Source organism: Xiphophorus hellerii, chromosome 7, assembly GCF_003331165.1.
Source record: "Xiphophorus hellerii strain 12219 chromosome 7, Xiphophorus_hellerii-4.1, whole genome shotgun sequence".
In the NCBI taxonomy this organism is placed as follows: domain Eukaryota; kingdom Metazoa; phylum Chordata; class Actinopteri; order Cyprinodontiformes; family Poeciliidae; genus Xiphophorus; species Xiphophorus hellerii.
The window spans coordinates 10255612-10267858 of NC_045678.1; the positions used below are offsets into that span (position 1 = coordinate 10255612).

At 35.5% G+C, this 12247-nt stretch overlaps 1 protein-coding gene across 4 annotated transcripts in view; it reads left to right on the forward strand.

Moving 5' to 3' along the window:
• nalcn (sodium leak channel, non-selective) overlaps positions 1 to 12247 on the forward strand; it is an 82599-nt gene that overhangs the window by 6862 nt on the left and 63490 nt on the right. For all 4 annotated transcript variants that reach the window (XM_032567827.1, XM_032567829.1, XM_032567830.1 and 1 more), the window contains 6 exons: positions 1432 to 1515; positions 1637 to 1776; positions 1878 to 2006; positions 3099 to 3250; positions 3886 to 4028; positions 4299 to 4403. In XM_032567827.1, the coding sequence (XP_032423718.1) occupies positions 1432 to 1515; positions 1637 to 1776; positions 1878 to 2006; positions 3099 to 3250; positions 3886 to 4028; positions 4299 to 4403 (753 nt within the window). The remainder of the gene's footprint in view (positions 1 to 1431; positions 1516 to 1636; positions 1777 to 1877; positions 2007 to 3098; positions 3251 to 3885; positions 4029 to 4298; positions 4404 to 12247) is intronic.

Genomic DNA, 12247 nt, shown 5'->3' on the forward strand with positions numbered 1-12247 from the left:
CTTTTGTTTTTATTGTTACAATGTGTCAGAGATTTAAACACAGGTAGAAATGGAAGGGAACATATACTGAAACTTCACGTGTGAGCATTATGAGCCGATCAGCTTTGCCTTTAGAGATTAAAATTATCTTGAATATTTTTCTTTGCTATTGATGTGTTATTTGGCATCTTATTCTTATTTGTTTCTTATTTTGATGGGTTAGTCTGTGACCCTCACTTGCTCTTAATGTGTGTTTGTACGTGGTTGTCTTCAATGTTTCTCTGAGGAAAATTTTGTTGAAAAGACATAAAAAAAGATGGTGCCTATCTCCAGCTAACGTTCCGGGCGAGAGGCCCTGGACAGGTCGCCAGTCTGTCGCAGGGCAACACAGAGACAGACAGGACAAACAACCACACACACACACACACACCCACCCCCACGCACATACTCACACCTAGTTCTCCCACGCATGCACAGGGAAAACATGCAAACTCTGTGCAGAAAGACCCCGGGCCGGGAATCGAACCCAGGACCTTCTTGCTGCAAGGCTACCAATTGCGCCACTGTGCAGCCCCTAGTAAAAAAAACCCTCACAATTAGAGGCCTGCATTAGCATGGGAAAAAACACACCTTTTTTCTGGTTCTTTTCATGTTACTTTTTCTGTTTAACACTGACACATCTTCTGAGGGTTGTTATTCATTTAAGTAACATTAAACTTGTTCTAATTCTTTATATTTCACAAATGATTCAAAAATTATGGGAGCTTTTAGCAATATCTGTAAATGTAAAAAGGTTCATGTTTAATTATTTTATCTTCTATTGAACTTAATGTCACCTGAAACTTTTGCTGTCTTCTATCACATTGTTGAAAGTACTGGAGTATATATACAGTATATATATAAAAAGTCCACATTGCGTAGGAATGTAACAGCATGGTTTTGCCCTTGTCAGTACATGTAATCAAACATGGTACTTATCTGTAGTGTGTTCAGCACACACCCTTCCATTTGCAGCCTTTCTTCCTGAGAAAGAGTGACTCCCTAATAGCTTCTTACACACTCTCTCTCTGTAAGTGGTAATTAAGGATGGCCGTTTCAACTGGCCCCGTGGCATTTCAGCTTCTTTGCACTATAGGGTCTTTGAATTTTTTGTCTTATCACATTGAAAACAGGCTGATGGAATGCTGTGGTCAATCTGTCGGGGTGAGCACTGTCATTTCAAATGTCTTTGTTGCATTTTTTGCTATGTAGCCTTTTAAGTAAAACAAATAAAATAAACGTATTTGATAAAACATACGCATTAAAGCATCATGCAATGCTACTCTTGCATAAGTAATGGTCTGAAATATCCCCACATATGATTTTTATTTGTTGGCTTGCTGTCAAATATATAAATTCTTAAATCCATTTAATATTTCTTATCTTTCAAGTCTTTTCTGGGACTCTTTTTAGGGTGACAACTCCTATGTGAAAGATCGCTGGTGTATGTTTGATGGATTCATGGTGTTTTTCATCTGGGTCTCCTTGGTGCTTCAGGTGAGTTGCATTATTTATTGTTTTTAAGAGTAATAAATACAATTGCTTCTTTGACTGCACATTGCATTTCTCACTTTAGGCCTATATTTATATTACTGATATTTTTTTCTTATTTGTTAAGGTTTTTGAAATAGCAAAGCTTGTGGATCAGATGTCTCCATGGGGAATGTTGAGAATACCGCGAGCGCTAATAATGATCCGTGCCTTTAGGATCTACTTCCGCTTTGAGCTCCCCCGTTCCCGGATCACCAACATTCTGAAGTAAAATACTACGATGAGGATTTTTTAAAAGTATGTGGACACTTTGTGGATATAAATCCTTGTAGTGATGCAAAATCTGCTTTCTCTGTTCTGTTTCCCAGACGCTCCGGGGAACAGATCTGGAGTGTCTCAATCTTCCTCCTGTTTTTTCTCCTGCTCTATGGAATTTTGGGTGTTCAGATGTTTGGAACCTTCAATCGTCACTGTGTAACAAATAATACAGAAAAACAGTAAGTATCTTGTAAAAATAAAACACTTCTTTAATTTTATATTTTATTCTCTTATGGAATAATTCTGAAAACTTAATGGTATTGCCCTTGGATTTGTGACATTATGTGAATCACTATATATATATATGCTAAAACAGCTGGTTGTCATAATTTTTTCTTATAGAATTATTTTTTATGATCACATATAATAATTCTGTCTAGAAAGCATCTATTATATAGACATAACATATGTTATTGCAATAGCATATTCTCACACTGAAATGTGTAAAAAAAATCCAACCTTTACTTTGTGCATATTTGCTTAGCAAGCTATTTGTATAAAGCCACATAAGCTGCCATGTTTCAGATTTGTATTTGTAAAAAAAAACAACACTATATATTTTTCCTTCCACATTACAATTATGCAGCAATGTGTTAAGATAAGAAGTACTTTATTGATCTCAAATTCAGGAAATTTATGTTTTTTTGTGCATTTCCTCAATGCTCTTTATATGGTTGTGAATGCATTTTATAGTTTAAACTTATTATAGAGAACATTGTTCACATGCTCTTCCCATGTGTTGAAATTTAAGTAATTTTCTTTTTTTAAATGCCTGTGGGCATATGTTGACATAAATAGGTGATCTTGAATAATTTCTAAACATTTGGTTTTTATTTATTCAAATAACAAAATCATTAGTATTCTGTTTTCATAGGTCATTTTGATCCTAATGTTGGGCTTCATTTCCCTCCTGTTTGTCGTCACGAAAAATGACTCGGTTTCGTAAGACGTGTTGATCTATTTCAGGCCTGCATAATTAGCTTTATCAGGATTCATCATTGTGCCTCTGATTGCCCTTTGTGACAGTGCATTAAATTATCCCTTCTGATCCTGTAACCCCTAATAAACAATTTGGATGAGTGTCTGGGCAGGCAATTTAAGAGAATTAGTTTTCATTAGTGAAACCAAGCAGATTCTGGAAACTCCCTTTACCGCAAAGAAAGTTATACATATAAAAAGGATTTGAGTCACACTAAATTCAGTTTTTCTTTTGGAATTATTAGGTACTTTATATAAGATGTGTTGTTTTTTTTTTTTACCCTTTTGTGTAGCAAAGTGACGTGGAACAGCTTTGCCATCCCCGATACTCACTGCTCCCCTGATGGAGAGGGCTACCAGTGCCCTCTTGGGTTCAAATGTGTGGATCTAGAACATTATGGCCTCACCAGACAGGAGCTTGGTTACAGTGGATTCAATGAATTAGGTACATGTTGTTATCAATGTATGACATTAAATCAGATTGAACTCTTCTGGTTTTTGGCCAGTTACAATTATTAAAGCCATTTATATTTACAGTACTATGTAATTGTTAATTAATAATTCAAATTACTAAGCACTAATTTTTCTAGACTTTCTTTCAGATTCTGAAGTTTATTTACATTTTCTTAGTACTTGGTAGAATTTCCTTTTTAAGTGGTGTAAAATTGGTCAAAGGTTTTTCTGCCTTCCAGAACTGGATTGACTGAGCCACAGTTGTATGCCTTGCTCAAACAAGCCTTTTGGATTTGCTTCTGAATCTTATATTAAAACTTGAAATATAGAGTTTCTTTGTTCCTATGCTGTTGCTTGTCTATAGTTTAATCAGATCTGCGAATTTTAAAAGTAACAATAACCTGCAGGTCTGTTCTGAGGACTTTCTCTAAGTATGAAATCAGTGTTAGACCAATAGTGCTTTAGGATCCAACTCATGTGCATCTACATCTTATGTTTTCTCCTGTCTTGTCATACTCTTTTCTGTTGACTGGCCTGTAAACTTGGATTCAACAAATTGAATCAAAGTATGAAAATCTTTGACTGAAAATATGTTTGTATTTTTTCTCCTGGCTCTGCATTTTCTAGGTACAAGTATCTTCACTGTGTATCAGGCTGCATCACAGGAGGGTTGGGTTTTTCTCATGTACAGAGCCATCGACAGTTTCCCGCGCTGGCGCTCCTACTTCTACTTTATAACTCTCATTTTCTTCTTGGCTTGGCTTGTCAAGGTTAGAGCTTCTGTCTTTCTACTGCTCTTTCCATAATAATTACAGAAGGCAGTTAAACATGAAAAAGCTCAGGTTAATTGACATCACCCGATATTTTACCTACTCGAGTAATGACTTCTCCTTAGTAAAACGTTCTCGGGCTAATTAGTGAAGGACTGTCATCTAATATATGGTGAAGAGAGCTTATGCTCAGTTCTTTTTTTTTTGGTCATTTACTTTTAATTGTCTTAGTATGTCTTGGGTTCACTCCCCATGTCCTTTCTACTCCAGAATGTGTTTATTGCTGTCATCATTGAGACGTTTGCAGAGATCAGAGTTCAATTCCAGCAGATGTGGGGGTCGAGGAGCAGTACCACATCAACTGCTACAACACAGGTACGACTATCACACTCATAGACATAAAGTGAGTGTTGCCCTCAAATTGTCATGATGACAGCTTGGGTATATTGCGCACCCTTGCCTTTCAATGTGAACCCCATAAAGCTCCACAGCTAGGATAATCAGTCAACAGATGTTCAGATGAGACCAAAATGAAACTTTTTCACTTACATGCACAACACTATGTGTAGCGCAAAACCAATTCTGCTAACATCACATCACTCACACTAACAATGGTGTGCTGGGAAGATACTTTTCTTCTTCGTGTAAAGTGAAGCTAGTCAGGGGTGATGGGAGCCTATTAAAAGGAGTCAAACCTACTAAATGCTGCAAAAGACTGGAGATTGGAGCAGATATTTATTTTGTAGCAGGACAACATACACAGCATACAGCCAAGATGTAATGCACTGGTTTACATCAAAGCATATCCATGTGTTAGAATGGCCTAATCAACGTCATTCCATTCCAATTGAGAATCTGTGCAGCATTTGTGGCTCACAGATAGTCTCCATCCACTCCAAGCTTGACCTAATTTGCAAAAGAATAAAAAAAAAGAATGGGTAAGAATGTCAATATCAAATGTCAGATGTGAAATGTTTGTAGAGAAGACTTACATTTGTGATTGCAGCAAAAAGACTTCCTACAAAGTATTAAGTCTGGGAAGCTGAATTTAAATTGACACCATACTTTGTACATTTGTATTTGTAAACATATTTGAAACCATGGGGCATGTTTTTTTCCTTCACAACAGTGTCCTTCTCTGTGTTATTTCATCTAACTAAATCACATTAAAAATACATTGAAGTCTGTAGCTGTATCATAATGAAATCTGAAAAAGTTCACGGGGTAGTTGGCTATCATGAAAACATTCATGATGGCATCCAAAGTTGGTTTTTTCCCCGACACATAAGGCTGTCGGTTCTTTAAAAATATGCTTTTGAATAATGAATTAATTATCCATCTTCTCGTAATGAATCGTTGTTTCATTTGATTTCTTGGGAAATTGAGAGTTGATCATGAAGTGTACAAATATGGACCTTTTCAGCTACAGGTCTTTCATTATAGCTTAAGAGAGTCTAGAAGGATATTCACAAAATATTCCAGGATGTGGCTTTATTGACTCAAATACAAGCATGTATTGAATCTGTGGCTGTGCTGTAAGTCAGAGTTTTGATTAGCATTTAGCATATTTTAAGATGTAAATTTTTTTTTACTTGTCTTGTATCAAGGAAAGAATCCAGTACTTTATTATAAGCCACCAAAAGCAGAAGCAAATCTTAAATAAAAACCTAGCTGCCAATTTTTAAATGTTTTTGCTGGCATAAGGGAATCACAGATTAAAATGACAAAAGCCACTGGTACTGAATCATAGGAACTACCTCTTACTGGTGTTAGAATTGAAGTGACTGTTTAAATATAAATATGTGATTCTTGGCAGGTTTTTGTAATCTTTGCAGTCATATTTCTGGGCTTTGCCAATGACTACTTACTAAAATGGAATGAACAGCACACAAATACGATTAGTCTAAGTGTTAATCTAGTTCCAACAACTCTGTAGTCCAAAAATATAATCTGCAGAAAATCATTAATGCTGCGTGTATTCATAAGAATAATATAATAAAATTTAAGCTTTATAAAAAGCTTTTAGATGAATTATTTTTGTCAGGAAAAGGAAACATACCAACATGGATTAAAATTAGAGCTTGATAATTAGCAGTTATTAATATAAGACCCACATACTGTATGTATGTTGGTATTTTAAGTGCAACTCCCTGGTACATTTATGTTTTAGATTTAAAGTAGCAAAGGAATTACTTCTTGAATTGTCCTGTTTATGATCACAGCAAACTCACCAGCTTAAATTTGAATGTATGACGTAACAACTTGTATCACAGTTGAGCCACCAAAGTAAAGAAGCTAAGAAAGATGGTCTTTCACTGCACTAGCTTGGAGACTTAACAAACGGGCAAACTGCAGGATGGATAAGGAATATGAATAAAAATGTTATAACAATAAAAGTGAGATTGAAAGTCAAAAGTATTTTTAGAAATTGCAGTAATTTTAAGCAGTATATCAGTGCATGTGGTTTTAACCACACCAATACAAATATTGCCATTAAAAATAAAACTTGCTCATGTTGAAATAAGCTATGTCAGTATAGCATTTACATTGAGAAGAGCAATACCTGCAACTAACTATTCCAATTATACTGTTATTTATTGGCACTTGGAAGCATCAGGTGCATCATCATGATAAAACTAATTTTTTATGATACCCCCCCAAAAAAATAATACAGAGGGGCTTCTCTTATTCAATTTCAGTCTTCCTGTAATTCACCACAGTGATTTCCAGTACTTGGACACTTTACTCTACATAATTGTTTTACTTGTGATGGGTTAATTGCACTATTGGTATCTAGTTTTTAAAACAAAATTCTGAAGACAGCATTTGTCACGACACTTAAACTAAAAGTGGTTGTTCTGTTTCATTTTTCACAAGATGATGCCATTTTTTCTCCTAAAAAAATTACTTCAATCTATTTCTACATGATGTGGTAGGAAGAGGAGTTATACTAGTCAGATTGCAAATTGGGTTGAATGACCTCTTCTTCACTTAGCTTAAATACAGAAGAGAAAAAAATAATAATGCAGCTACAGCTAGTTATAAGTAAGAAAAAGTAGTTACTTACCTGAGAAAAGTTATGCTCATTACCAACACCTACAGTCATCTTAAGGTCTTGCTCTCTGCTGATGTCTTCTTTACTAGCTATTACTATGAAAGCTTTAGTGTGTCTCCAAAAAGCAGCCAGATAACCATTTTCCATGGCTAAGCACTTCAAAATTGTGCCATATTGGACATGAAATTATGCATCTGCAGTTGTATTTTCCTGTTCTATTGGATATGACTCAGAAGACTCTTTTTGTTCCCCAATTGTGCATTTTAAAATTACATTTCTGCTTTGAAAACTGATCGAAAGGCTGAGTGTGATTTATTTATTTTGCATACTTCAAAGATTTTCAGGCCTTACGGCTCTAAAATATTATGATTGATTCCTAAAGGAAAATTTAGTCTCAGAAAGTATTTTTGATCAGTGAGAACATCAAATATTGATGTCATGAGCAGTTTTTAGTGATTCGCCTTGGGAAATTGTCAAATCATTTCTTATTAGTTTAGTAATTCATGAACATGCTTGTGCTACTGGGAAAATGGCAAAGACCTTAAAAGAAATTGCCATTTTTGTCACCATCCAATTTAATTGTAATCTCATTGCCGTACCAAATCTCTGTCTTAGAGGGAGGAGAGCTAATTAGCCGTGTCATAACACTTTAATGTCAGTCACAGAAGGCAAAGTAAAATAAGCCTTTCTTCAGCCTCTCGAGAACCGTTGACTGGGATACGGGAGGCAAAAATCTGTCCCACACTTTCTATTGCGGGACTTTGCCATATTCTATCCAGATTTATTGTTCTTAGTAGAGATTAGGCTTCAAAGATTAAATAAAACTGACAAACTTTAAGGGGTAAAATTTTCCTTGTTTTTCACAACATTACATTAGGTTTTAACTTGCAGATTGTACATGAAGTAAGAGTGAACTGAAGACAAATCTGGCTCCTATTATCTCTGTATGTCTGACATTCTGCAAGACGACAGTGTGTGTGCCGGATTACGGGATAATAAAAGCAAGATGATAATCGCGTTGGATTGCAAAGCACAGCCTTGGCAGGATGAGAACATGTTGATGTTCAGGTAGGAGACAAAGCCGAAACAGTGTGGGAGGTAGGGAGGCAATCAAAGAGCGGAACAGTAAATGGTTGAAGGATTTATGTGGGTCTTACGCTGTGAGAGATTAGACGCACCTTAAATTAGCTCTGCGAAGCAACAGGAAGTTTAAATCAGGAAAAAGATTCACCCAGTAGAGCTTACACAGTCCTCAGGGTTGTCATCTGCTATTATCTAACTACTCTATTTGCACATCATCACCATCATTTGCATAGACTCACCACGTTGTTTGTTTTAACCTCTTTCAAGCAAAAATATACCTTTGCTTCATCTACTTTACAGTAAATGAAGAAAGGAGGTATAGAAATTGTATGTTCTTACAGTGGATGAGATCCTGCAAAAACAACATCGAATCTACAATTCTTTATATGGTTTGCTGTGTGGTAGAGAAATCATCACTGTTACCATGACAGTGACCGATGTGATTTAAAATGTTTTCATAACTGCAAACAAAGCATTTGTGTTTTAAACAAATGACTCATAATTAATGGTTCGACTGAATATGTAGACCTTCTAATATTAGCATTCATATTTATGTGAAGGTCTATCATAATTTACCAGAATATTATTGAAAAGTGGATTTATTTCAGTAAATTATATCTATATATATCTATAGCTATATATATATATATATATATATATATATATATATATGTACTGTATATATACAGTGTATATATATATATCTTTAGATATATAGATGTATATAGATATATATCTGTATATCTATATATGCCTATATATCTATAGATATACAGTACAGACCAAAAGTTTGGACACACCTTTTAATTCAATGAGTTTCCTTTATTTTCATGACTACTGACATTGTAGATTCACACTGAAGGCATCAAAACTATGAATAACACATGTGGAAATATGCACTAAACAAAAAAGTGTAAAACAACTGAAAATACCCCTTATATTCTAGTTTCTTCAAAGTAGCAACCTTTTGCTGTGATTACTGCTTTGCACACACTCTGCATTTTCTTGATGAGCTTCAAGAGGTAGTCACCTGAAATGGTTTTCACTTCATAGGTGTGCCCTGTCAGGTTAATAAGTGGGATTTATTGCCTTATAAATAGTCATGAAAATAAAGAAAACCCATTTTAATTAGAAGGTGTGTCCAAACTTTTGGTCTGTACTGTATATAGAAAACAATCATGTAAAAACAATCGTGCTGATTTCGCTAAGATAAATTCCTAGTGAAATTCACTCACCAGCCATTGTGCTATACACATATGTTAGCAAGGTGTATGTGAAAGTGGTTTGACATATCTTTGCCCTCAAAAATGCTTAATTCTTTCTGGCATAGAAATACTTCTGAAATGGTTCAGGGATTTTTTTCAGTAATTACATAGCAGCATCATAGAGGATAATTATGCTGTAGTGATAAAGGGATGCACTAAGGTTGTACTGTGGAAGGTTGTGATTTTTTAAGGGAGTCCCAGCACCGGCTGTGCTATGAAAATTCACATGCGTCAAACTCTACTTGAGAGCCAGCATCCTGCAATTTTTAAATGTCGAGAATGTAATTCATCCAATTGATTCAGGTTTTCTAGTTCACTAACACTTTGAAAGGATGCAGGTCACCAGCTATCAAAAACTAGAGTTTGGCATCCCTTCACCAATACACCATGACCAGCAGCCTAAACAATGACAGAACATGTACATGACATTAAACAGCCTGTTTGTCTCCAACAACTATGCCACATTGAAAGCCACTCTAATCCCCATTCTCTCCCATTCTAATGCTGCGCTTGATCAACAACAAGTTGTCCTTACCCTGTCTAGACTTCTAAGTGCAATAAACAGCTGTCATGTGATTAGCTGCTTTTCTGGATGAGTTAACAAGCAACTGAACAGATGTACAAAATAAAGTTGCCTGTGAGTGTATTTCAACCATTTACGTCTGCTAGTTTTGATGATTATGGCTTACAGCTGAGAAAAAACAAATGTTCAGTTTCTCAGAAAATGCTATTACTGTGGTAGTTCTATTCAAAAAAAATTTCTAATAGAGATGTCGGCCTACTGAAATGCACGCAATTCTGCTGTACACTAAATGCACTCATTATTTGGTCAGGGCTCTTTTTGTATGAATTACTGCATTAATGCAGTATGGCACGGAGGTGATAAAAACTAGATCCTCAATTTAGTTAGTCCAGTTTGCTGACCAGTCAAGCACAGTGAATCTGTGGGCCTTAAAACAGTTTTGGCTCCTTTTCTAGTGTGGGCAAGTGCCAAGTCTTGCAGAAAAATTGAAATCGGCATGAACCTTGTCAGCAGATGAAAGCATAAAGTTCTTTTTTTCAGGAGTGGTTTAACTTTAGAAATGTTACAATTGTAGCCCAGGTCTTGTATATGTCTGTGTGTGACGGCTCTTAAAACACCAAGTCAAGCCACAGTCCATGCTTTAGGAACCTACCGCAAACTTTTTAAGGGACATGGCTTTACAAGGCCTCTCAAGGCAGCAGTTATCTAATACGTATATACTGTAGTTACTTCATATTACGAGAATGTTTTTAGTTACAAATGAAGAAAAACAATACCCAGTTAATTATTGAAAGCATATTTCTCATTCATAAAAGTGTCTAAAACTTTGTCTTTTGTATTTGATATTCTGAGTGAGACTCCTGGCAGCTGAAGTGCCCATTGAGTGTGTTTTCTGTGGAAAAAGTGATGTCATTCTGTCTTACATAACCCTTAAACTTTAGGTGTTGGTTTATTTTCCTTTGTGAAATGACTTGTTTCAAATCTTCCAAAAGCAGTTCTTTTCCCAGGACTTAGCCATTCTGAAAGTTTAACTGTATTCATCTTTGCTCAATCACTGACTTCCATTTTACCTTTACTTTTGGTTGGAAGCTGTTTTCTGACTTTTCAAACCATCCAGTCTGTTTTAAAAAACAACAACCATATTTTCATGCTGGTGAGTATGGCTACTTATTGACTCCAAAGAAATCCAATCTTTTTATTTCATGATCACAGAAATACAACATGCAATGCCGGGCTCACAATGACAAACCAAAACCACAAACACATTTTCATACATCGTTTAGTTTATTTGGCCTTCAACTACATTGCTTCTCAGACAAGTTCACATTCTTTTGTCTAACAGAATGTCAGCATGACAATTAAATCTAAATTAAATGTAGGTTCAATTGTCTTAATCCTAAATGCCATTTTGCCCCTTTTCCATACTGTTTGGCCCAATTTTGTCCAGGAGGAAATGGAGCTGTCTTCCACTTGACACTTCACACTGATCTAGCATTATCAATTCATATCTATTTCATATTCCCTGTGACAACCAACAGTTGACATTTTTTTTTCTCATATTGTAGTGTAAAGAAGTGTAGTGTTGGTACATCAATCTTTAAGATAAAACACTAAAACAAGATTAGCAAAGCAGTGCATTCCAGAAGATCATTTTCTTCAAACTGCTATAAATTGTGTCTTTAAATTTATGTTCAACTCAAATTTCTCTTACAATTTTATAAAGACTGTTTAACATTACACATTAACACATTTTGACGTTGACAATTTTAACATCACCACCTGCTGGACAGATTCATTTTTATCTTTCCGGATCGTTTATTCCAGAGAGGATTTACAATTGGGATTTTTTTCCACATAGAGCACAGATGTCAAACTCCAGTCCTGGAGGGCCACTGCCCTGAAACTTTTAGATGTGCCTCTGCTGCACCACACCTGAATAGAATAATTTGGTCATTAAGGCTCTGGAGAACTTATCTACACAAGGAGGAGGTAATTAAGCCATTTCATTCCAGTGTTTTGTACCTGTGGCACATCTAAAAACTGTAGGACAGCGGCCCTTGAGGACTGGAGTTTGACACCCCATATAAAGGATTAAATTACTTACAACAAAATGTTACATCGATGATTTGGGTATCTGGACTCAATACGGACACATGTATTGATATGCACATTCATGAGCTTCTTTTTTTAATTTTTTTGTTGACAGTTTTCTTTCTGACTCTTTTTTTGTGAGCATTTATATTTTAGATAGTTGCTGTGCTATACCTGCTTCACAGTATAGATGATTAACCAT